The sequence below is a fragment of the Entelurus aequoreus genome, linkage group LG04, assembly GCF_033978785.1.
Source record: "Entelurus aequoreus isolate RoL-2023_Sb linkage group LG04, RoL_Eaeq_v1.1, whole genome shotgun sequence".
In the NCBI taxonomy this organism is placed as follows: domain Eukaryota; kingdom Metazoa; phylum Chordata; class Actinopteri; order Syngnathiformes; family Syngnathidae; genus Entelurus; species Entelurus aequoreus.
In genome coordinates this window covers 57,271,563-57,298,396 of record NC_084734.1, presented here as the reverse complement: position 1 = coordinate 57,298,396, position 26,834 = coordinate 57,271,563, and the positions used below count along the sequence as shown (strand labels likewise).

Sequence of the window (26,834 nt, the reverse complement as noted above, 5' to 3'; positions counted from 1 at the left end):
GCCAAGTTCCATCAGGTTGAATGGGAAGCATTGGTTTTCACCCAGGATGTCTCTGTATATTGTCTGTAGAGTTTTGAGGAAAACATTGTATTTATTCCATTTTGGAATAAGACTATAACATAACAAAATGTGGAAAAAGTGAAGCGCTGTGAATACTTTCCGGATGCACTGTACACTGCATTTCTTAATATCTTAAGTATCATAATCAAGTGTCATTATCAATGAAGGATGAGGCTGAACATATAGCACACAGTGGAAATAAGGAACAAGCATAAATATTATGTGGATGATGTTAAACCAAAAATAAATTGAAAAATGTACAGTTAATACATATGATTGGTATCGGTATTGGTATCGGCCATTCTCAATCATGGATGATCGGTAACGGAATCAACAGCATAAAACCCTGATCGGGACATGCCAAGAAATAATGTGACAGAAGACATTTCCTGCTGAGTTTTATTTTCCATAATGTGAAATAGTCTTCTTATAAACATATAAACAGCATGGAATCAGAACATCTGTACAACTGTTGATTAACAAAAGGTTTGGAGCGCTTTTTCTTTTACACCTAAGCCGTTCAACGACAAATGTTTTACTTGTTCATCCTCGCTAAAAACAACTTGCACACTGACAACAAACAAGTCTTACAGGCACCAAAAAGCAAGTATCTGAATGAATGCTGACTGTATCGATATATGATGTGATACAAACCTTCATTCAAATACTCCTCTGGCACTCAAGCCAAACCAAAAAAATGTCAAGTTAGGATATTCCCATGTGTATTTACTGGCTGTAAAAAATACACACATGTAGTATATTTCAACATATGGAAGCCATGATTATAATACATGTATGTAAACATATGTTAAGTGTTGAGACTTGAACTGTTTGAAAATAGAAGTTAAAAAAAAATACAATCTGTTCTTGTGCAACCAATCCAAAGCTACTGAGTCCAAAAAATAGTCCACTGAAAAGAGACTTAGTACCTCAAATGTAGTCGTCATCCACAGGTTCTCCAGGTGTGTCACAGTGATGCAGGAAGACCACCACCACTCTCTGGAACACTCCTCTTTTGCCCTGACGGCGCTCAGAAATCTCTTCGCCAATGGTCTCCATGCAGATGTCGGCTGACAGCTGACCTTTGCGGCGCGGAGCATAAATGGTGGCTGACGAAACAAAACAAGAGAAGGTTCTAGTTATTCATTAAATGTAGTTTATATGTTTAGTAGTGCTGTCGAATGATTATTTCTTAAATCAGATTGATCACAGTGAATTTCTGAGTTTGGATTGATCATGATTAAAAACTGGCTATTAAACACTTGCATAAAAGAAAAAGAAAAAAAAAAGAGCCCAATATTTGGACACAAATGCAATTTTGTTGTCAGAATGTCACACAGGAAACATTGTTAAGCGTTTTACTTGAATGCTTTACAAATATTTGCACAAAACTTACTGTTTATAAAGTCCAGTCAGGGTTTATTTTGAAGCAAAGTTTGCCAGCAAGCACAACAGTCGGGATTCTCTTCACTTATTTTTACACTGATGTACAGTGCTTCCGGAAAGTATTCACAGTGCTTCACTTTTTCCACATTTTGTTATGTTACAGCCTTATTCCATAGTTGAATTCATCCATTTTTGTCCTCAGAATTCTACACACAATACCTCTTAATGACAATGTGAAAACCTTTTTTTAGAGCTTTTTGCAAATTTGATAAAAGAAAAAACCAATAAATCACATGTACATAAGTATTCACAGCCTATGCTCAATACTTCATTTAATGCACCTTTGACAGCAATTACAGCCTCAAGTATTTTTTAATAAGATGCCACAAGCTTGGCACACCTATTTTTAGTCAGTTTCCCCCATTGAACTTTGCAGCACCTCCCAAACTCCATCAGGTTGGATGAGAAGCATCGACACGTGTGCCTTTCCAAATCATGTCCAATCAACTGAAATGACCACAGGTGGACTTCAATTAAGCTGTAGGAACATCTCAAGGGTATATGTATATGTATATAGTTGTTCAGAATGCACCTGAGTTCACTTTTGAGCTTCATGGCAAAAGCTGTGAATACCTATGTGCATGAGATTTCTTATTATTGTAATGTTTAATACATTTGCAAAAAGGCCGAAAAAACAAACAAATTTACATTGTCATTATGGGGTATTGTGTGTAGAATTTTGAGGACAAAAATGAATGTATTCCATTGCGGAATAAGGCTGTTGCCTGACCAAATGTGGAAAAAAGTGAAGCGCTGTGAATACTTGACTTGATCACTGACTAAATGACAACCCTCAGCCTTAGAGGTAACAATTTGAAGTTAAGGTAAAAGAGCATGTAAGGTCAAAATAAATCGCATGATTAATCTGCGTATATACATGATTAATACAATTATTTTGTGTGATAAATCACATGAGATAACTTGTTATATTTGACAGCCCGAATGTTTACATATAGAAACACTTACTGCTTTCGTCGTCCTCAAAGTCGTACCGGGCGTAGCTGTTGGGCTCTGCTGCTCTCAGAGTTCTGAGCCAAGGGAAGTCTGTTATCATGCTGTAGGGGGCGCCATCTAACAATCCTGACAATGGCAGAAGTTTTAAGTTAGCTCCACCTGCAGCTTTCACGCTGCAACATCAACATTATGCATTAATAATTAATGTAAGCATGTAAACATGAAGCAATGTGAATGTTTTACCTTCTAGTGTATAAATGTCTCGACCCCATGGGTATTTAGGATACTTCTTCACATCCTCTTCTGTCCTGGTGGACTCTGGGAAGAACTCATACTTGATCAACTCCCTGCAAGACACAATTCGAGAATATACCTATTTCAAGTTTGAATTGTATCATATTATAAATAAGTTAAAGTTAAAGTACCAATGATTGTCACACACACACGAGGTGTGGCGAAATAATTCTCTGCATTTGACCCATCACCCTTGATCACCCCCTGGGAGGTGAGGAGAGCAGTGAGCAACAGCGGTGGCCGCGCCCGGAAATGTTATGATAATTACATGTAATTCACATTGGTTTCTGCATGTAAAACTATAATTTTTCTCTATGAACTCTGTTTTGTCTTAATATATCCATGTGTCTGGAACATATTTAACCACATTTGACTGCCATTTCACTGGTGTTTGGCATGTAATTAAGTAAACAAAAAAAAGGATAAAATAAAACTGGATGCCACATACTGTGAAAAAGGACGTAAGAATCATATTTCCTATCACGGTTATTGCGATCAAAATTATCACTCTATTGTTAAAAGTATGTATACAAACACTGAAATCATTTAACTATATTTTATTTAAATGGGCCCTATTATGCAAAACCAACTGTTTTACATGATGGCACCTGCTTATGTGTCTTTGGGATCTGCATAAGTCCCAAAAATTACAAATCAAACCGTCAAAGCATTGCAGCGTTTTATGTATAAAAAAAATATTGCTTTCTTTCTCACTTCCTCCAAAGGGTCCGCTTGAAATTTGCCTCTCTTGTGATGTTTTTGCCATATGTGATGTCAGTGGATTAGTCATATATGGTAGACATTTACCCAAACATCCTTGCGTGACTCAGCCAAGTACATTTTATGTAAAATCGGCTTTGCTACAACATCGTGTCAAAGACGAAACCCAATGAAAGAAAATGCTCTGTTTGTTTTAACCAGCACAAGTCACTACACAAACTTTCAGCCTCATCTCGAGAAAGACTTTTAACTTTTATGATTTGTGGCAATGCACCTCCAACTCAGCAGAAGTCTCTCTTTGTGTGTGCAATGCACTTCGAAGAGTTCTGCTTAAGAAACCTACGCCAGTATGAAGATGGATTTTTCAATAAACTACCTTTAATGGCGTGCTCGGTAGGGATGATACTCAAAACCGGTTTTCCCGGTTGTTCGATAAGAAAAGAACCGAGTCCTCGGACTCGAATCCCTTTTTGAGAACCGGTACCCGTTATCGAGACCAATATAGTAAAGAAAAAGAGTTGGTTCTTTATTCGAATCCCTCGGAACGAATCCCGTCCCGACCAGAAATGCTCCGTGTCTAACATCACGAGAAATGACATCACGTAGCTCAGTCATTAGGCGCAGATAGCGAAAGCAGGAAAAAAATGGACCGGAAAAAGCGCTCCAAGGTGTAATAAAGTTAAAAACAAAAGGTATAAGCCAATGAATAACTTTACTGAGAGATTTGAGCAGGGTACAAACACATGACGAACACTTTTACGACCAACCGGAAACATAGCAACCAGGCTAGCAACGCACCTCCTTTACGGCAGCTGCCGCAACGTTCTTAAAGCAACCGCAGCACATACATATATATACAACATATATGACATGATCTCCCTTTTTTAACTTTTGTTTTTCTTTCCTTGTAAACAAAACAAAATCCCACTGTATATGTGTTGTCTGTCTAATTATAAATAATGCAGACGAGGCGTGTTGGCTGAGTTCTTGACGTTTACTTTCACAGCGTGCTCATAACCTCATTCTTAGCTGCCGGGTGACGACATGCAACAACACTTTTCGGGGCTACAGCGCATGCTCGTCACTCTCGTTGCATGCTGGGTAGTGTAGTTGTTGTATTCCCTAGCTTATAACATCTTTCCCCCTATAAAGAAATATTGTTAACTCAATAAAGTGTATTTATTTTTTTAGCTTTAACTTTTCATTTTTTAGCATTGTAACCACATTTGCAAACAACTTTTCTCTTCATAGAATTTTCTTTCAATAAAGAAATAAAGTGCAAAAATGTCAAAGCATCATAACAAACATTTATGTCAAATAGCAGCAGAATTGCACTTTTTGGAGAGCTGTGTTATTTTCAGTTTTGTGCCCAAGGGACTGATTTTATTTATTTATGTATACACCTATAGTGATCACAGAGACAGGTTGTTTTTGTGTTACTGTATATATTTGTTTTTCTGAAAAATCCCACTTAATATACTTTGGGTAACAACAATCAATATTTATTTATTTTATTTCATTTTTTTAGTGGGGTAACAGTCAATATTTATTTATTTATTTATTAGATTACATTTTTTTCTTATATAATAAAAGTGAGCTTTTGTTAAACCAAATATTGTGGTTTTTTTTCCATATACAACAACCTATCTGGACTGGATAAGAGAATCGATAAGGAATCGGTTCGATAAGAGGATTCGATAATAGGCTCAAACTCATCATCCCTAGTGCTCGGTGACCACTATTTATGGCAATGGAGAAGACAATGAAACGGTAAGTAATAACAGTAGGTTAGAAATGTGTGAAGGATGTTAGCAATGTTAGCTTGCATTGTTGTGTAGCTAGCTTAACCTTCCACTGTAAGAAAATAGCGTCATCGTCCTCCAGCAAAATAAAGAATGATTTTCCTAAAAAACTACATTTAATTGGATCAGTGTCTACTGTGTTTGGCAATAAACGAGACATTTATATAATCCGGTTTTACATTCTCGATGTAGCTCGTAGTTTAGTTCATAGCCAACTGAAAGCAGCTGTGAAGCGGAGTTATTTACATTATATAGAATAATAGAGCCTTTTATTGTCATTATACAAATGTATGTATACGTTCAGGTTACTATTACCCCATATTTGTTCCCACTACCGCACCTTAAGTTGGAGTCCTTAATCTCGTTATATGCAAATATAATGACAATAAAGTCCATTCCATTCTATTCTATGTTTTAGTATTAGAAAGTTACAGACTCGGTAGAAGTTTAACCCTAGCCAGCCTATAGTTCCAACTTTTTCGCCAGCATCGCCTCCTTCCTTATTGCAAACAACAAAACACGGTGAGTCGCTTTGTCTCGCTATATCATCCGGAATGTTGCGATGAAAGTCGCTCAAAACAGATGGCTGGTGGCAGTTATCAATGTCTAAAGTGCACAATAAAAGCAAGAGAGCTACAAAAAAACAAACTACAAAACATTTCTGCCTGGCGGGGGTGGATGCGCACTCAGCGTGAGTGGGCGTGGTGAAGAGAGGTTCATTTGCATCTGAATACTCCGCCTTTCAAAACGAACCGTTATATAAGGGAGCAAAATAATGGCTTGAATATAGGTCTGTAAAACAAAATCTATGTACATTTTTCACTCAAAAAAAAACTATTACATGTTATGTAGACCACGCATAAGTCTTTAAAATGTAGGAAAAAAATCATGATATGACCCCTTAAAATAAATAGACATAATACGGTTTCCTTGGCAAAAGAAACAATACATTTCCTGAATAAAGTATACACATGTGCAGTAACATAGAATAGTGCATTGCCTGACAAGGGAGGGGGGGGGAACCGTCACAATTGATCAAGCATTTTGATGTCTTTTTAAGCACAGAAATTTGGTAGCCCCCCAAAAAAATTCTAATTGTTTTAAAGGAGTCATATTATGCACAAAAAAAAAAAAAGGCATACGTGTTGGCAGCAGTTTTTGTGTATTTGGGATCCTAATAAGTCTTGAAAATGTGAATTCAAACCATGGAGGCTTGCCGAAGATTTTATGAAATAATTTTGATTTGTTCCTGGCGAGCCATTTGGAATTTGTGGCAATTGTGACGAAGCTTGCCTTCGTTATGTAAGCAGATATGGAGATATCTCCATACATGATAGAGGTTTACTGGAAGACACCTGTGAGAGTCGGCCATGTTTATTTTACGTAGCATGTTTTTAGTCCAAAAGAAAAAATGTCTAAACCATGAGCTTAAATGTTGTTATTGGTTATATTAACCAGCACAGGTCACTACACAAACTTCCAGCCTCAACTGACAAATTATGAAATACCTTACTTTTGTGTTTTGCGACAATGTACATACTCGGAGTATCTGACACGTGCCCAGCGAGGATTGCAGCAGGACATGAAAGCACACAGCCTGGCTAAGAACACCAGCTTGGCCCAACGACAATATACAGAGGGATTTACCAAAAACTACATTCGATCACGGAAACAGTTCCTACAATTTATGACTACGGTGGATACAATGAAACGGTAAATCTAACAACAGTAGATGAACAAATGCAATGATAATGACACAAAAACAAATGGTACTATTTTTAAAAAAAATTTCAGATATTAAATCCTGAATGGCAGATAGCTTTTTACCCCTTAACTAGGAACAAAACGGAAGTTTTAGTCGTTGGACCTGAGGCCCTGTTAGAGAAACAACTAAACTACAAGCATAGTCTTTGACTCCATCACCTCAAGCAAAAAATGTTGTCGTTGTTAGACTCTGAACTTAGTTTTTTTACACCACATATTAAAAACATAACAAAAATGTTTTTTTAATCATCTTAAGAACATAACCAGAGTTCGCCCTATTCTCTTTCAGGGAAACACAGAGACACTATTGCATGCTCTTATGGGTGCCGTATAGAATTGTAATGCTCTTCTTTCTGGTCTTCCTCAAAAAGAGAATTGCACCCTTACTACTACTCCAAATTCAGCTGCACGATGAAGTCCAGAAGGTGGGCCCTCATTACACCTGTTTAAAAAATACTGCATTGGCTCAAATAGACTAGGTGTAGATGAGATCAACAGCTATATTCATCTCATTATTGCATGAATAGGTCAGTGTGCTGCTACATTCATGCATGGATGTACACATTTTAATACTATTACTAACCCTTCATTTATATCAGTAATTGTTATATCCCTACTGACACATAATTATTTTCAGTATGCAGCACACCATTTGGGCATCCTCTGTAAAGATTTATTTTGGAATGTGTTGTGTTCCGAGATATTTTCAAAACACTTGGGGTGTTAATGCTTCTCAAATAATATGTCTACTCTAAATGCTTTTCTCAATTCTCTGCTTAAAATGCCACAAAATATAAAAGAGTGGGAGTAGTACAATTGGTCAGACAGATGTAATTTGCTTCTCGATTACAGTCCAAGTGCCCTTGAGCTATGTACCAAATGCAAAGGCTTCCTTAACAAACAAGACATTGACACACTCTAGCTTAGAGTTTCAAACTGCTAAGGGACACTACTCACTGGCTGATGTTGGCTATGGTGTCCATCCAGCTTCGAATGCGGACCTTGTTGCGTATATTTGGAGGGTTGCTGAATTCGTGCACGATGGCGATGTGATAGGGATAGGGACCCTGGAAGAGCTGACGTTCCAACGCTACAGAGTCAATCTAAAGTAGAAGAGAAACTTAATCAAGTATAGGTTGAAGTACAATATAGCATTCTAAAACAGTGTTTCCCAACCTTTGAGCTAAGGCACATACTTCATTGTCTTTTAATTTATTTCTTTAGAAAAAAATAAAAACACTGTACCAACCTGGTGCATAGGACGCATATAGATGATGCGGTTGCGCTCAGGAGGGATTCTCAGTATCTGATCCAGGACCTGTTCCATGTTCAGCTTCTTACATTGTGCATAGTCAAACCTATTTACAATGGGCGCAGTTTCCACTCGCAGCTGCTTTAACACCCGACATCTGGTAGCTTTAAACGAGGTAGAGAAAGAAAGAAGAGCGAATAAACATGACACAATCAATCAGGCTGGCTACATTGAAAATATTCAGAGGACCACAATATGAAATACCGGTATGTTAATCCCTACTTTTGTAAGACATTTAAAATGACAGCAGTAAATTGTGAGAAGGCTTCTTCTTTGTATTCAGTGGTCACCTACAGTGTACTGTTTACAACAACTATGTGAACAAACAAAAATAGTAAGGCAAAGCTTTTAAACAGGTCAGAACAAGTAAAGAACATTTGTAAAAGTAGACTTTGAACATATACCCAATTGAATAATAACACTATTATAGAAAATGGATACATAGGGCACAGAATTGATAGTAACTGGACTGGACCGAATCTGTTTTAGAACAGACCTAGTCTGATTAGTCAGACCTATCTAAGGCTTAATCACAATTTCCCCTTTACACCTTGTCTTAGCCCCTTTGCCCTCTGTTTTGCACGTTCACGTAAAGCAAGTGGGGTACCAATTATTTTGTAAGGTTAAAGGGGAACTGTACTTTTTTTTTAATTGCCTATCATTCACAATCCTAATGTGAGATAAGCACACATATGTTTTTCTTTTTTATGCATTCTAACTCATAAATAGACGCTAGCTAAAGTCAGCTAACAAGAGGGCAATGGGATTTGCTCTATTCCGCCTATAAAGTGCTGTAAAAACATCCAAAAGCCTCAACAATGTTTTATATACATACTTTAATTATATACAATAAGTACTGTAGTAACAGGCACATTCATAATAACAGGTAATATTTACGTATTTTTATCATTACCGTAACATTTTGGTGGCACGCTGATTTCAAAAAGCACATCACAAGGTTCGTTATTTTCTTCAGCAATAACTACCACAAATCATGGCAGACTTCATGACAGACGACGACGACTACTTTGGAACAAATGATGATCGAGAACCTTATATTTTTCCTAAATATACAGAGGATGAGCTAATGTCTGTTCTCACTAGAATGCTGACTGATGGGATGTTCATATTTTCCCATTTAGATGAAGGATTAATCATAATTCTCCTGCAGGTAAAAATGTTTTAAATAAATAAAAATAACGCAGACGAGCGTCTTTTCGTGTCTTTCGCACCATCTCCAGGTTTAAGTTGGATGCCAAAGTTGACCAACTTTTTGGTTTATGGCCACAACTTTCTACTGTACTAGTGAGAGGCATGATTTATAATTTAGTATTAACTTTTACGAACTCAGAGGGGATGCAGTAGCTCACAGACTCCATATGTCAATAGCTGTCAATATAGTGATATATTACAAATTAATTAATGTTTATATTATACTTAAGTTAATCACAGAACACTTACATGGAGTATAATTTAGTTGTAATCGCCCATGCGTGTCAAAAATTGCACGCTTGCGTGTCTGCCCGTGGATGAAATGAAACCAAAACTCTTAAGTAAATAACTTCACGTTAAATAAGGTCTAAACAATTAAATAATGTTGCACATTAATGTACGTGTATGAGACATATGTGACGGACAGTCAGGAAAGCCGACATTTGCTCTGATCCCTTTTACTGAGTTTAACATGCAATTGTTACAATTACAAACATTCATTTGTTAAATGTGTTTTCTTAAACCAATATTGGTTATATATTCTGGCACAGTAAATGATGGGACGGCGTGGCGTAGTGGGTAGAGCAACCGTGCCAGAAACCTGAGGGTTGCAGGTTTGCTCCCCGCCTCTTACCATCCAAAAATCGCTTCCGTTGTGTCCTTGGGCAGGACATTTCACCCTTTGCCCCCGGTGCCGCTCACACCGGTGAAATGAATGATGAATGAATGGTAGGTGGTGGTCGGAGGGGCCGTAGGCGCAAACTGGCAGCCTCGCTTCCGTCAGTCTACCCCAGGGCAGCTGTGGCTACAAATGTAGCTTACCACCACCAGGTGTGAATGAATGATGGGTTCCCACTTCTCTGTGAGCGCTTTGAGTATCTAACAATAGAAAAGCGCGATATAAATCGAATCCATTATTATTATTATTATTATTATTTGACAATTTCAACATGAATTACTTATTGGTCAGAAAATTGTTCTTACTGTTTTTTGACGTATTAGCTCCAACATTTTATACATAACTGATGTATTATTTTAGTAATAATACAGACTATCTCTTCAAATGAGTTTAAGAATGATAAAATATTTTATTATAAAGACACATTTTGTTGTTTGAATACCAATATTAATAATAAAGTTTTTAAATGAAAATATCAGGCATTCCACGTGAGCACCCTTTGAGGAAAAGAAAGAGGAACATTTCTATCAACACTATAAGTGCTATTTTGTTTCAATCCTATTTGTTTGATATTGTAGTGGGTTTACATAAATCACCCACGGAACTTTTGTTATCGTTAGAGAGTTCCAATCGGACAGGTTTTCACGGGACACATTTCAGGTGTTGTGTTTTATTGCGCTGAGCAGCCACAGATGTATAGAGATTGGTCGATTGTTGATAAGAAAACAAAGTCTGAATATCATTAAAATAATTAGCTCGATATTTTGACATTCCACCTTCTATTCCCATCCTTACACGCTACAATATTTCATTAAACGCGAAAGTGATATTTTGATGCCGATTTCTGCCTTTTTGCAGACATTTCAAATGCCTGAAATATCTAAACCTCAGGTCTTTTCTCAGCATTTTTAGGTGAGATTAAAAAAAGATTAATTTATAGCAATTTTTTAAATCTCTTGACAGCACTAGTTTTCCACCACTACGTCTTAGCCCTCTGTTTAAAGCGGTGACGGCGATGAGCTCTATAAAATGGATGCACAATAATTTAATCTGTCACTCAGGCAGGAATAAAACAAACAAAAAATAAGAGCAAAAAACAAGTGACCCTAATTTTACAGCTTTAATGAAAGTCTTACAACATATTTAAAATTCAACGTGTGTGTGCTTTACCATGAATGAACATCATCTTTGGACAGTCTTTCAGGATCAGGTCGGTGATTCCACAGTTGGTCAGAGTGATGCCCACCAGGTTCTTACTTTTCAGCGACAAAACCTGAAAAGGTTGTATTAAAAACATGTTATAGGTAAAACACCTGGTTGCATTGTGCGTATTGTATCTTTTTATACTTTAAACTAGGGAAAACACAGAAAGGTTGCTGCTGTGTTAAAGCTTTCGCTCTTGTAGAGTGGACCTGGGCTAACAAGATGGGGTTTGCAATAAACACATTGACAATGCCTGTATCAATTTATTATTTTTAATTTTTTTGATTCTCCATTTACTAACAAATTAGTAGTTTTCTGTATGAAAAGAGGACACAGAATGGATTTGTGTTTTCATTAACTAAGTTGACTTGTATTAATAAATATCGAGTCGGCTGCATATTCCATAACAATTACATAGTGTATTTTGATGTTACTAAATCATGTTGAAAACAGGAGATCATATATATATATATATATATATATATATATATATATATATATATATATATATACATACGTGTATTTATATATACTATATATATATATACATACATAAATATTTATATATATATACATATGTATATATATATATATATATATATATATACATATGTATATATATATAAATATTTATGTATGTATATATATATATATATAGTATATATAAACACACGTATGTGTATATATATATACATATATATATATATATATACGTATACACATATACATATATATATATATACATATACATATATACATATATATATATATATATATATATATGTACATATATATACATACATATTCATATACAAATATACATACATACATACATACATACATACATATATATATATATATATATATATATATATATATATATATATATATATATATATATATATATATATATATATATATATATATATATATATATATATATATATATATATATATATATAAGCATATTGCCTGACATCAATGTGGTACCTCAGAAAATGAGTGCCCCAGGCCCCCAACTAACAACTTTTTGGGAATATGACCTGTCTCTCCGCTAATTAATATACTATATTTTGCGTATTACAAGCCTCACCACTGCTGGTTGCCATAGTGAATGTCACAGTGAACTCAGTAAAATCCGGCCAAAACATCCCAGTCTTACTTGCAAGCATTAGCTAGAGATAGACATATCTTTGTTTTTTCCAAGCATGAGAAGGAAGAAAGCAAGTGTAAAGGACAGAGACTGAGAAGAAGAAGGGGATGCTATTCATTGAATTGGAGAAATAGTCAAAAACACAACAGAGCGTGTAGCTAGCTAACTTGGTAAAGTAGTTGGCGCAAAGCACTACTAGCCTGAACCATGCTGAAGCAGAATGAGTCAATAACGCCAGTCAAGGATGTTACAATAATATGTAACGGTGAACATTAATCCACGAAAAATATGAAAAAGCTGCTCATGGTATGTTTGACGGAGAAGCAGCTTGTTGTTTTTTTATTCTATTGTACAGTAGATATTGTCTCTTAACCCATTTCTGACATTTCTTGAATGTTTTATCAACATCTGGCCACAGCTTTTTGGGTTATGTTGTTAATTAACTAAATACTTGACAAACAAACCCCGGCAATTACATTACCTTCTGGCGGAGGTAACAAACAAGTTAAGTTCTGTAAGTGTGGTTACCTGTACATGGTCATCTTCTGTTACTGGGTCTGAAGTACTGGTTGATTTGTCAGCCATTCTTTTCCTCCTCGACGTTAAACGAGGCCTGGCTTTTGGAAGATCAACTGTACATGTAAACATAAGTGTTAACATTAATCTTTTTACTCACAGAAATCATTGTCTTCATTGTTTACTTGGGAACTATTACAATTTGTTCCAATAGAGCACATTTACCGTATTTTTCTTACCATTGGGGGCACGGGATTATAAAGCACACTGCCGATGAGTAGGTCTATTTTCATACAAAAGGCGCACCGGATTATAAGGTGCAATAAAGGGCTTATATTATGATTTTTTTTCTCAATTTAAAACACTTGCTTGTGGTCTACATAACATGTAATGGCGGTTCTTTGGTCAAAATGTTGCATAGATTATGTTTTACAGATCATCTTCAAGGCGCTTTCTGACCGTTGTTTCAGGATGCGCCGTTTTTTGGGTGGTCTTATTTACGTGGCTCACCTTTGACAGCGTCTTCTCCCCGTCCTCTTTGTTGTAGCGGTATAGCGTGCAAGGACGGGAGTCGAAGAAGGGTCAAAAGATGGAGCTAACTGTTTTAATGACATTCAGATTACTTAAATCAATAATGGAGCAGCATCTTCTCATTCGTGGCTCAACAACAACGCCGGAAATGTGTCCCGTGAAAAACCATCTGACCGGAACTCTCTAATAGCTAAAGTTCCGTGAGTGAATTATTTAAACCCACTACACCGGTAGTTTTTAGCGCTTCTATTGCAAGTCTACTGACAGATATAAATTAGAACTTTATGGTACTTTATATTAGAAATACCCATATGTTGAAGCATAGTACCGACAATCCATCAAGCAGTGCGGCTTCATATCTTACCGAAGTCAAACTAAAACATTTTGACAGATTTTGAGCGCCATGTATATTGTTTTAGATTCTCAATGGAACATTTAAAGTTTTGGTGTTGTTTACTGGCATCATGCAGTCTACACGTATCTCTTTGTGTGACGGCCATCTACTGGTCACACTTATCATTACACTACGTACCAAATATAATTGCTTCGAGGTAGGTTAGCACAACCAGAATTATTCCGTAAATTAGGCACGCTCGATTTTTGAGAAAATGAAAGGATTTTAAGTCCGTCTTATTGCCCGAAAAATACAGTATACCACTTTTCCAGTTAAAATTATGTGCATGAATGTCATTTTGGATGTTAATTGTGCCTTTATAGTTATACTACGATAAGAGCTTCATTATTGGTTTCATTTTGACAACTTCAGTTCTCACAGTGACCTGAAACAACTTTTCACTTACGATACGATACCAATATTCATTCCGTTCATTTTCAAAATAATCTTACTCATCTCACCATATGAAATGCAACTTACTTCACCAAGTATTATTTATTTATTTTTATTGTTATTACTTATGGAGTATATTGTGAATAAATTGAGAACAGGAAGTGAACAAAAGTTTTAGCAACTGTTATGTAAAAGAAAAGGGGTAGGATTAAATAAGCTCTGCTTCTTCCTACTCCTTTTCGAACATGTTGAAAAGAGAAACTGGAAATTGTGATGTATCATGTTGTATGCTTGCATGTTCGAAATAAACTCAAACTCAAATATTGGAGCCTTGAGTATTGGTCGATAACAATATTAGCCAGATAAGATACCAGCTTGTACAAACTTTATTTTGTAGTACATAATGTTAGAAAAGGGTTCATTAAGTCGAATTATTTTAAAGTACGATTGTAGATATGAAAAACAATCTATTTATTAATAATAGTCTGGAAAGGACTTGTCTTTAAGTTGATTTGGAGGGATAGTTTTTTTGGGCGACACTTAGTGGCCACAATTCATTAGGTTAAGCTCATGATGCAGTAAATTGAATGATGCTGATATGCTTGTTACTGGATTATTTCTAATATGACTCTGCCTTGGATACTTTGTATACTGTAACTATAGTTATTCTATACTTGTTCATATTGACAAATGTGCTGCTTTAGACTTTAATTAATATTGTTCAATTAAGGACGCTTATTACATACAGTGCATCCGGAAAGTATTCAGAGCCTTTTCCACATTTTGTTATATTGCAGCCTTTTTCCAATATGGAACACATTTATGTTTGACCTTAAAATTCTACAGACAATAACAGACAATAATGACAATGTGAAACGTTTTTTTGTTTTACATTTTTGGAAATGTATTAAAAAAATTTAATTTACACAACACACAGTCTGTGCTTAATGCTTGATGCACCTTTGGCAGAAAATATAGCCTCAAGTCTTTTTGAATACGATGCCAGAAGCTTAAACAGTTTTGCCCATTCCTCTTTGCAGCACCTCTAAAGCGCCATCAGGTCGGATGGGAAGCGTTGGTTGGTCTGTACATTGTTGCGTTCATCTTTTCTTCTATCCTCACTCGTCTCTCAGTTCTTGTCTATGAAACACATCCCCACTGCATGATGCTGCCACCACCATGCTTCACTATAGGGATGATATTGGCCTGATCATGAGCTGTGCTTGGTTTCCTACAAACATGACGGCTGGCATTCACGCGAAAGAGTTCAATCTTTGTCACATCAGACCAGAAAAGTTTGTTTCTCATGGTCTGAGAATCTTTCCGGTGCATTTTGACAAACAATTTACTAATAAATGGCTTCTGTCTGGCCATACAGGCCTGATTGGTGGATTGCTGCAGAGATGGTTGTCCTTCTGGAATGTTCTTCTCTCTCCACAGAGGAATGCTGTCACCCTGACAGAGTGACCAGGGGGTTCTTGGTCACCTCCCCGGCGAGATGAATGTAGCCATGTACAGAGACATTCTGGATGAAAACCAATGCTTCTCATCCAACCTGATGGAGCTTGAGAGGTGCTGCAAAGAGGAATGGGCGAAACTGCCCAAAGATAGGTGTGCCAAGCTTGTGGCATTGTATTCAAAAAGACTTGAGGCAGTAATTGCTGCCAAAGGTGTATCAACAAAGTATTGTGCAAAGGATGCAAATACTTATTTACATGCAATTTTTTCATTTATAATACATTTGCAAACAATAAAACAAAAAAGCCTTTTCACATTGTCATTATGGGGTATTGTCTGTAGAATTTAATGGGGGCAAAAATGAATTTATTCCATTTCAGAATAATGCTATAACACAACAAAATGCGGAAAAAGTGAATCGCTGTGAATACTTTCCGGATGCACTGTATGTCTAGCTCGTGTGCTATTGTGTGTTTAGCTGTTATGTAGCTGCTAGCTCATGCTAGCTTATAGCCTACTATGTGTACCTTTTGTAAATAACTTGACTAAGATACAAAAAATACTTGTATGCTTATTGGAGGACATTTAGATGTTAACCGGCTGTCCAGCTTTGCACAAGTAAACACACTGCAGGACTTCTCGTATTAGCCATTTTACAAGCAAGCCTTTCACATCACATACTTGTTTTTTTGCTGATATCAAACCAATATCAATATCGGATCAGGGCATCCCTACTTTCGAGAAAATAAAGGATGTTCCCCAATCATTTATAAATTGACATTACCTGTCTCAGGTACCAGGGACACAGAGGACATGCGAGTGCAAGATCGGGTCAAAGGTCGTCTGGGAACGGCATCCTCATTTTTGTCCAGACCTCGCTTAGAACTTGAACGATGAGCAACAGGCAGCGGTCTTCTGTCGCCCTGACCAGACAGTTGATGTGAAGTCTGATTTGAAGCGGAATTGATGCTTGGATGTTCCACACCAGCATTACCAGAGGTCTGCCTTAAATCAGCTTCCCTTGTGCTACTGTCATCTGTCCGTGTTGCAAGGTGGCTTTCTTTGCCTTCATTAGTCCTACCCCTTCCTGTGGTGCTGTCATTGGATGTGATTCCTCTGTGTGTACTCCCAGTACCCACATCCTCATGTCCAGGTCCAACCCGGCCCACACATTCATTCATCGGCCTCTGTGCTGTCCCACTGACACCAGAACCCTGCACAGTGTTGTTACTGTTTGATGCTGGCCTTGCTGAGGTCTCTGCTCCCACCGTGTTGACTCCTTTACTGCTAGTCTTCCGGCTGTTCTCAGACGCAGCCTTCATGTCTGCCTTGATCTGTTCACTGGTCACCTGACAACTCTTTTCACAGCTGCCCTCTGATGCAGGAGGCTTCCGATCACAATTCAATGAGACTGTCGCTGATGAAGGCACATTGGTGCTCTTTCGCAGAGGAGTCTTCCCTTTACCTGGAAACACACATCGATTAAAGTCAGGGTAAATTATGTTCTATGATCAATTTACCTTTCACACAGTGAGAGAAATAATTATTCAATCACCTGCTCATTTTGTATATTACAGTCTGACAAAGACATCATTTTTGTTACCATTACATTATATTTTATTTCTACAGCGCAACAAAGAGGGTTTATAAGGAAGCAGCCTCTGAACCTTAATCCTACAGATGTGGAGCAGGAACTTGAATATCAAATATTAATTATATGGTGTGGAAAGAAGGCCAGATGCTCATACTTAAGGTTGTCTTGTACACAAGATAAAGGAGGACTACAATTACCAAACTTATTACATTATTATATCTCCTTCGTTTGTGAACAAGCAAGCCACTTATTTCATTCTTCTGCGGATAAAGATTGGATCAACATAGAAAAAAATATGTTAATGAATTTGGACATTGATGTGGGGAGCTTATATTATATTAAAAAAATACCTAATGAATTGAGGCAGAGCCCAATAGAAGCCACCTTTAACATTCTAAAACTGTGCCAGAAAATACTAGGAATCAACCCAATGACAATCCTAATATCATAATTAATAAAAATGTGGTTAAATGGACAACATGGAAAGACAGAGGTATTACTAAACCTCATCATATTATTAATAAAAACTCTTTTAAACTGTTCAATGATTTAGTTGAACAATATAATGTACCCAGAAATCATTTTTTAAATTTTATCTCATTAAAACACACTGTAAATAAATGCATATCCTCTGAAAGTATGTCTTTAAATAGCCATGAACTGGAAGATGCACTTTTTAATCAAGATACAATTAAGAAATTAATTAAACTATTTTATGGAATAATAAATGAACACCACACTAGAAATGCAAATGATGCATGTGTTCGGAAATGGATGATGGACTTAAACATTTTCGATGAAAGAGACATATCATGGAATGATATTTGGAAAAATGCCAATAAGCCCTTTAGAAGCATTAAAGATAAACTGACTCAATTTAAGATATTGAATAGATTGTATTTTACATCTTTTCAGCTGTTTAAAATTGGTGTAGTAGATAGCAAGTTATGAATGAAGTGTCGGGCAGCTGAGGGAACTCTTGTTCATTTATTGTGGGAATGTCAGAGAATAAAAAAGTTATGGTTGAAAACAACAAAAGAAGCAATCACATTCCTTAATATAAACATCCCAATGACACTGCAAACTTGTATTCTTGGGGATCTCCATCAATTTAGTAATGTGTCATCAAAGAGTAAAAATGATTTTCTTTCAATATGCATAAAAACAAAAAGGGTAATATTTAAAAAATGGATAGCTGTTGATAGTCCAACTCATACTGACTGGTATACACAAGCTATGGAGATGATATCAGTAGAACAAACTGCATTTAGTTTAGATAATAATGAGTCATATATTGGAATATGGGATCCATTATTTAAATTTGTTTCAACTATTAAATGAACCAAAATATGACTTATTATATCTTTGTGGAAAATATTGGACACAGTGTGTTGTCAAGCTTGTGAGATGTGTTGCAGGTGTGGGCCACTGTGACACTATTGTTCATTTCTAATTTTTGTAATTATTTTTTATTAATGTTTTTAATGATAATATCAATGAGGGTTGTTTTTTTTAATCACTGCTATTTTGAAATTATTACCAATATTGATGCTGTTGTCGATAATGTTCATTTTTGTTTCACTACATTTGTATTGTTCCGTGTCATGTTTGTGTGTCCTCAATTGCTCTCAATTGCTCTGTTTGTTGTTATTCCTAACATTGGTGGGACGGGTTTGGTTTTGGAATTGGATTGCATTGTTGTGGTATTGTTGTGTATTGTTTTGTTGATTGATTCATAAAAAAATAAAAAAAAAATAAAAAAATTTAATCAGGCAACCAAATAGAAATGAATATATAACAATTTTTTAAATGTTTTTTTCTTTCCCAAAATTTTGTGTTAATATTCTGTCGTTTTCTGTTAAATAAACCTACCATAACAATTGTAGGCTATGTTTATATGGCACAGGTGTCAAATGTATTTCTTTCTGAAGGACGTTATGAAAATTAACATACAAAAAAATGTGCTTTTACAAATTAAGTGAAATAGTTAGCCTCAACATCCCTCTCATTTAGCATTAACAACTCTATCTTTGGTTATCAATTTAGGAAAGAGGACACAGTGGTATCAATAAGATGCATTTCTCTAACCTTCTCTCCCACCAAAAATAGCAATAATTTAAATGCACATGACCACAAAATACAACTATAAAGATGCATGATAATTAGGAGTTTCCCAATCCAATATCGGTGCGATACCACCAAAAAAAAAAAAAGTATCCGATGATATCGGCTTGCATGTAAAATGTCCAATGCAGGCGCCGATACATGCAGTCCTGCACCATGTTTACTAGTGCAAAGATGGACAGCCAGTCAACATGTAAATGTCCTCCAATTAACACAGAGGGTTGGTCTTTTTGTGTATTTTATTCAAGTCATTACAAAATGTAAACATGGAATGCTATAGGCAACTAGGAGTTAACAGCTACACAAAAGCTAAGCACACAATAGCAGACAATCTAGACATACAGTATGTATTAAGTGTCCTTAATTGTACAATATTGCAGTACAAAACAGTACATTTGTCAATATAAACAGGTATCAAATAATTATAGTTACATATTACTTACACATACGTACAATGCCTCCAAGACAAGAAGTGTATTCGAAAGTATTCAGTAACAGATGTGTCCACATCAATCAATTTACTGACTCGCAAGCTTAAGTTGACAAATTATTGTGGCCACTTAGTGTCACCAAAAACAAATTACCACTAGATTTCAACTTAAAGACAACATAAGGTTGTCAATAGATTCTTGTTTTTCATACCTTCCATTTTCTCAGTTTGACTCATTTCACTTGATCAATCCTTTTCTAACATTGCACACTACAAAATAATAAAAGTAAGTATGCCCGATTGTAGCTGAGATAGGCTCCAGCGCCCCCCCGCGACCCCGAAGGGAATAAACGGTAGAAAATGGATGGATGGATGGTGATTTGTGCTGATATAGATATTATTGGCCAAAACCTAAGGCTTCAATATCAGTATCGCATTGAAAGTCAAAAAATGTATCGTGATATCCCTAATGATAATAATGTCAAAACTGATTGTTTTGATTCCAACAGAGCATGCTGGGAAACGGTTCCTCTTCAGACTTGCAAACTCCTCTAGGTTCTGCAAAATACTCCTCGGAAATTGCGCTTCTCAAACGTCATCAAGACTGAGCTGAATCACACACTTACCAGATTTTGATGTTTTTGTGTGTATATAAAATACAGTTTTGTCATCCTTTCAACAATCACTATATAGACCAGGGTAGTCAAACGTACGGCCCGCGGGCCTGATACAGGTTTTATCCGGCCCGCGGGATGACCAGTCGAGGAAAATGAGCAAACTGCATAAATAACATCCTGTAATCTGATTTTGATATTATTTTTTTATCATGATAGATTGAAAATTAACACCAATGAGTTAACTGATGAACATTATCACATAATGTATTCAGGAAGTATAAATAACGACAAATAAAGATATAATACTATTAACCGCAACATGTAAGTGTAAAAAACAACAACAAGAACATTATGATTTGAACATTTTCAGAATGTGCTTGTTCTATTTTTAAACAAAGAAAACAATCTGAAGTTGTCTTTATTTTTAAGTTATCGTGCCGTGATTTTACCAGTCCGGCCCACTTGGGAGTAGATTTTTCTCCATGTGGCCCCCAACCTCCCCCAAACTAAAATTAGTTTGACACCCCTTTTTTATTCTGTTCAGCTCTCCATCATAAGTGTGCTTTGAATTTTAGCACTAAGTGTGATTTAGTTTGACACCCCTGCTTTAGGGGTATGCATTTACCAAATTAATAGATCACATCATTGCATCAACACAACTAATTTAATTGATATAGCACTGTTTGCGAAAAAAAGCACATCAAAGCTGAGCAACGTTATCTTAATTACATACTAGTTGTATACAGTAGTGCTAGACAGAACAGATTAATACAATTCAGTCAAATGAACAGAAACTAATAATATAATTCACTTTCATCACTTTGTCTTTTGTGCATCTGAAAAGATTATAAACTGCTGCACTTGGCATGAATAATGTTCAACAACAAATAAACACTCTGATAGAGCAGTATTTTTCTAGGCTTCTCATAGTTACACAGGGCCAAAATTTAAAACTGAATAGAGTCGCGGGCCAAGGTTGAACAAATTAACCTTTTAATAGGGACCCAAACAAGTTTTGCATTGAATATTGAACAAGCAAGGCTTATATAACTTTATAGTGACATGCAAAATCGAGTTTATAATAATAATAATAATAAAAAAATATCAATGGCATATCAAATACAATTTAAATACAAATTGAATGCCTCTTTTCTATTTGCAGCCTTCTGAGGTAAATATCAACATTAACTTTTTCCACAGGCTAATACATTTGAAAATAAAATAACAATGAATAAACCAACCATTCAGGACTTTAAACTGCTCAGTTTGCAACACACTGATCTAATCTGATGTGCCCAAGCCAGATACCTGCCATCTTTTCTTGGATGCTAGTTCATTAATGTCGGGGCTCAGGCTTTGAGCTGAGGCAACCTTCATTATCGAACAAAGGTGTTCATCAGTCATTATATCTTGTATTCCACTCGGACCACAGTCTTGGGGGCGTGCCTTAAAGGCACTGCCTTTAACGTCCTCTACGAGCTGTCGTCACGTCCGCTTTTCATCCATTCCAACAACGTGCCGGCCCAGTCACAAGATATGTGCGGCTTCTGTACGCACACACACGTGAATGCAATTCATACTTGATCAACAGCGATACAGGTTACACTGAGGGTAGGCGTATAAACAACTTTAACACTGTTAGAAATATGCGCCACACTGTGAATCCACACCAAACAAGAATGACAAACACATTTCGGGAGAACATCCGCACCGTAACACAACATAAACACAAAAGAACAAATACCTAGAACACCTTGCAGCCCTAACTCTTCCGGGCTGCAATACACACCCCCGCTGCCACCAAACCACGCCCTCCCCCTCCGTGCGTCGGTTGAGGTGGGCGAAGCTGGGTGGTAGCGGGGGTGTGTATTGCAGCCCGGAAGAGTTAGGGCTGCAAGGTGTTCTAGGTATTTGTTCTTTTGTGTTTATGTTGTGTTACGGTGCGGATGTTCTCCCGAAATGTGTTTGTCATTCACAGTATATTTCTAACAGTGTTAAAGTTGTTTATACGGCTACCCTCAGTGTAACCTGTATCGCTGTTGATCAAGTATGAATTGCATTCACTTGTGTGTGCATGCAGAAGCCGCACATATTATGTGACCGGGCCAGCACTTGTTGGACTGGATGAAAAGCGGACGTGACGATTTTCGGGAGGGGCACTGAAATTTGGGAGTCTCCCGGGAGGGTTGGCAAGTATGAGAATTAGCGGTGAATGCGGTGTTACCGCGGCACCGCCGCTGTATATAATCGGCGGGCAAGCTCTAGTGTTAATTTGATATCGCCTCAAGGGCCAAGTGAAATTACACGGAGGGGCCAATTTTGGCCCGCGGGACAGAGTTTGACACCCATGATCTAGATAGTCCAATAAAAATCTTGAGTTTGTGTTGACCACTTGTGCTTGCATTGAAACGCAGTTCAATAATCTTCCACAAAATGGCAGCAGGTAGATAAGGACCTTGTTCATCACACAATATAATTATTGATTTTTGAATTAATGGTGTGTTGGGGAAATGTAGCAGTGACAAACATGGATAAATAGCTGAAAAGGTTTGCTGGATATCACATCCACACAAACATGGACATTTAAAAAAAGGCTTAATTGTTATGCATCTTGGAATCTTGTCCACACGCAGAGTATAATTTTTTCCTTAAAAACTGGCTTTGATCAGTGTTTGTGTGTGATGGTTAAAAATGAGCTTTTGTGTTTGGGTCATGAGAAATGTGCAATAATATCTCATGTTTTAACGCATATTTGGGTGAAAGGTTTTATTTTTCAAAAGTGTCATCATTTTATTCCATGAGGTGAAATCTTGCATGGAGCTCCAAAGTGAGGTTCATTCACTGTGACACTCCCTAAGTTGATGCCCCTGTAAGCCCATTCCAGTCTTGTGCAGGTCTACAATCTTGTTTGTGAGGTCCTTTGAGAGCTATGACGTCTTATTCACAGCGGTGCAGAGGTTTAAATGGAAAGACCGTATCTGTGATAGACATCACCACAGATGAAGTTTAACTTGGTAGGATTACTTTGCCAAAGGGGCAGGAATAATTAGTGGGCTTTACATTGGCACAATTTATCTTATTTTTTTTAACACTCCCCCCATATTAGTTACTATAAAACTAGCATAAAAGTGTGAGAATGTGTATATATTTATAAGAGGGTAGTTTTACGTAATTAGCAGGGGACAAAATAATCTTACTTATTGGTTCTGTGGACAGGTGTCTTTTATACAAGACAGGTAAAAAGTTGAAACGGTTGTTTTTCATACAGGTAAAAGCTGAGATTAATAGTACATTTATGGTTTCCCCTGCAAAAATAAACCAGACCATTAAAGTATAGACCGTTCATTTTTTTGTCAGAAGGCAAATTTACAAAACTAGTGGGGGATCAAATCAATATTTACCACACTGTAACATAAACGTGTTTGTACCAACAAGCCTTTCCGGTTCTCAGCACGCTTGTAGTTCCACTCAGAGCAGAAGCCTCAATCACACAAGGAGCTTTCAGTAGAAAGTAGAAACGTTAATAAAGAGACTCTGAGGAAAAACATTCTATGGACAGTCAACCTTTTCTGTCCATGGCTCTAACTTGTCAAAGTCCTTAATAATAATAATAAGAAAATAATAAGGATTTAGACTTATATATCGCTTTTGTAGACACTCAAAGCACTTTACAGTGAGCGCTTTAAGTCCTGAACTCAAACTGAATTCACACCAAGTTCATTTTAGATATGAATTTAAAGGTGTTTTAAAAGCAAGTCAGTCCACATGTAATTCCCTGTGAAAGGTTTCATACGTTTGTCATGTATGTTTTAACTGTTTTTATTGCTTATGTGGAATTGTTGTCTTCTCGGGACGAGAATTGAGTGATAATACTATTTAACATGTCAAATGTATAAGCCGTTTTACTTGGTAAAAATATATGACAAAAATCACTTCTTTGTATTATTTATACAACAATACTACATTCCTTGATGGCTTTTGTTACTTTCAATGTAATAATTTAAAACAAGTTTTTATTTTTTTTAATCAAAAACTAGTAGTTTGAAATAACACTGCATACACTGCATCTTACACTTAGACAAATTCTAATTTTAATAATGTTGTTCTTTTTAGAACAGACAACCTTTTTATGCAATAATTTTCAAAGAACTAAATTAAGAGCTTCTTTTAAGAAGCAATACTTTTGTCTTGAATAAAATACTTATGTTAACAAAAACATACCAAAGACTATAAAAATGGGACCCATAACCTCCCTGCTTGGCACTCAGCAACAAAGGGTTGGAGTTGGGGGTTAAATCACCAAAATGATTCCCGGGCACGGCGCCGCTGCTGCCCACTGCTCCCCAAGGGGATGGGACAAATGCAGAGGACAAATTTCACCACATCTAGTGTGTGTGTGACAATCATTGGTACTTTAATCTTTAATAACATTGCACATTGCATGCAAATACATAAAAATCTCAAACATTAAGATTAATAAAGTGCAAACTTAAAACTTCTGTCTTAAATAAAATACTTCTGTAAATAAATATGTAGTATTATACGTTGTATGCAAATAACTATTCACGTAAAAAATTGAGAGGACTATAGTTTCAGTATGTGAATAAACATAGCCTTTTTCATTAAACATCTTGGCAGTGCGCAGAGCGACTGCTTTAGTGATCGTTTTCCAATGCGCTTCTTTCTCATCATACATGGTATCATCATACATACCTGGTTTAAATGATTACACTACAGTAAGATGCTTTTTAGCCAGAGTTTGTTTGTTGTTGCGGTCTTGCTTGCCTCGTACACAGTTGCATTTCCCGCACTCAACTAGAGGGTTTGGTTTCAGATACTGGAGAAAGTTTGTTGTGCTGATGCCTTTTTTGAAATAAACTTTGCAGTGTGCAGTCCAGGCCTGTTTCCGCAAAACCAAACTACTGACAACACTTTTCTCTGAAACAAAACGTCTCGCTCTCGGTGTGCCGCTAAGGAAATAAGGAGAAGGGTGGAAGCTCCAGGGGGGGCAAAAAAATATGCTGAAGCAAGAGAAGAAAATACATCTATTTTGTAATTTTTTAAATCGTCTGCAACAAAAAACTCAAATTTATCAATAAAATCAATGTGTCACCCAGGCCTAATTTGACAAGTATCACATTTTTTATATCAATGTGAACAGCACAATTCTAATTTTTAAAAAATCAATTCCAGGCCTCTTTCATAAGTGGATATACATCCGATATGTACCTGATGCTACTGCAGTCTGAACGATCGGATCGTGTTCATTCAACACGCATTTCAGAAAGGGCAAACAATATCATAATTTGTTGCCAAAATACACAGTTGTGAAAATAAATATTGGAAGAATAAGCAGAAAACAGGCGATATGAAGATTTTTTAGAACTCAGTGTTCCAACACTTCTGGCTTCCACTGCTCAAGCACAAGCTCTTTATAACACGCATCAACAAAAATGCACCACATTTTGGAAAGAGCCAAAATGCCTGCCCTTTTCCTGATTCATGCAAAATAATTCTGAAAATGTTGACTCCGGTTGAACAAAATCCTTAAAAATTGCCACAAATGTGCCAAGAATAAATCCTACTAGAATTAGAGCCATGTTTACAGAAGTAAATGTTGCATGCAGTGTATGCGACGTCATTTGCACATGGGGGTCACTCCAGGAACACATTTAGAAAATCATATTTTTTTAGTAATGTGAAAGACTACATAAAAAGATCAGATTAAGCAAAAAATCTGAATTAAACATCATACCCAGCAGTGCGAACATTGCCAAAGAGACAGATAACCCCCAGCGATTACGTTTTTACCTGGCGGAGTTAATAATAAATAAGTTCATTTGCTGTTGACGGAAATCTGTCGTAGCGACTCAGAATTTTAAGCCAAGTACAAAGATGTTACCTTCTGTAAAAGAAACGGGTTGCTGTGAACAGGAAGCTGGACAATGTCTTGAAGTAAGACCTTCCTCTTCCTCACTCTCCGAATCAGAGTGGACCAGTGCAGGCTTTGGAATGGCAACACCAGTAGGTCCACACTGCTGAACCAAACCACTGGGACCTAATAAAAGATATAAAACAATAAATGTGCTCATGGAAATTAATAGTAAAATAAATGTTATGGAAATAACATGAACAGTAATCAAATACGACTATACATTACATGTAAACATAATAGTTT

General features: G+C 36.5%; 1 protein-coding gene across 1 annotated transcript in view; it reads right to left on the bottom strand.

The window, feature by feature from the left end:
- Window positions 1-454: 454 nt before the first annotated feature.
- The window catches only part of fbxo38 (F-box protein 38), a 51,016-nt gene continuing 24,636 nt past the window's right edge, over window positions 455-26,834 (bottom strand). Inside the window, exons 13-21 of the mRNA XM_062045329.1 lie at window positions 26,559-26,714; window positions 16,676-17,356; window positions 13,128-13,231; window positions 11,414-11,516; window positions 8,290-8,456; window positions 7,998-8,143; window positions 2,704-2,807; window positions 2,473-2,586; window positions 455-1,169 (exon numbers count right to left, since the gene is read on the bottom strand). Of these exons, the coding sequence (XP_061901313.1) occupies window positions 991-1,169; window positions 2,473-2,586; window positions 2,704-2,807; window positions 7,998-8,143; window positions 8,290-8,456; window positions 11,414-11,516; window positions 13,128-13,231; window positions 16,676-17,356; window positions 26,559-26,714 (1,754 nt within the window). The 3' untranslated portion in view covers window positions 455-990. The remainder of the gene's footprint in view (window positions 1,170-2,472; window positions 2,587-2,703; window positions 2,808-7,997; window positions 8,144-8,289; window positions 8,457-11,413; window positions 11,517-13,127; window positions 13,232-16,675; window positions 17,357-26,558; window positions 26,715-26,834) is intronic.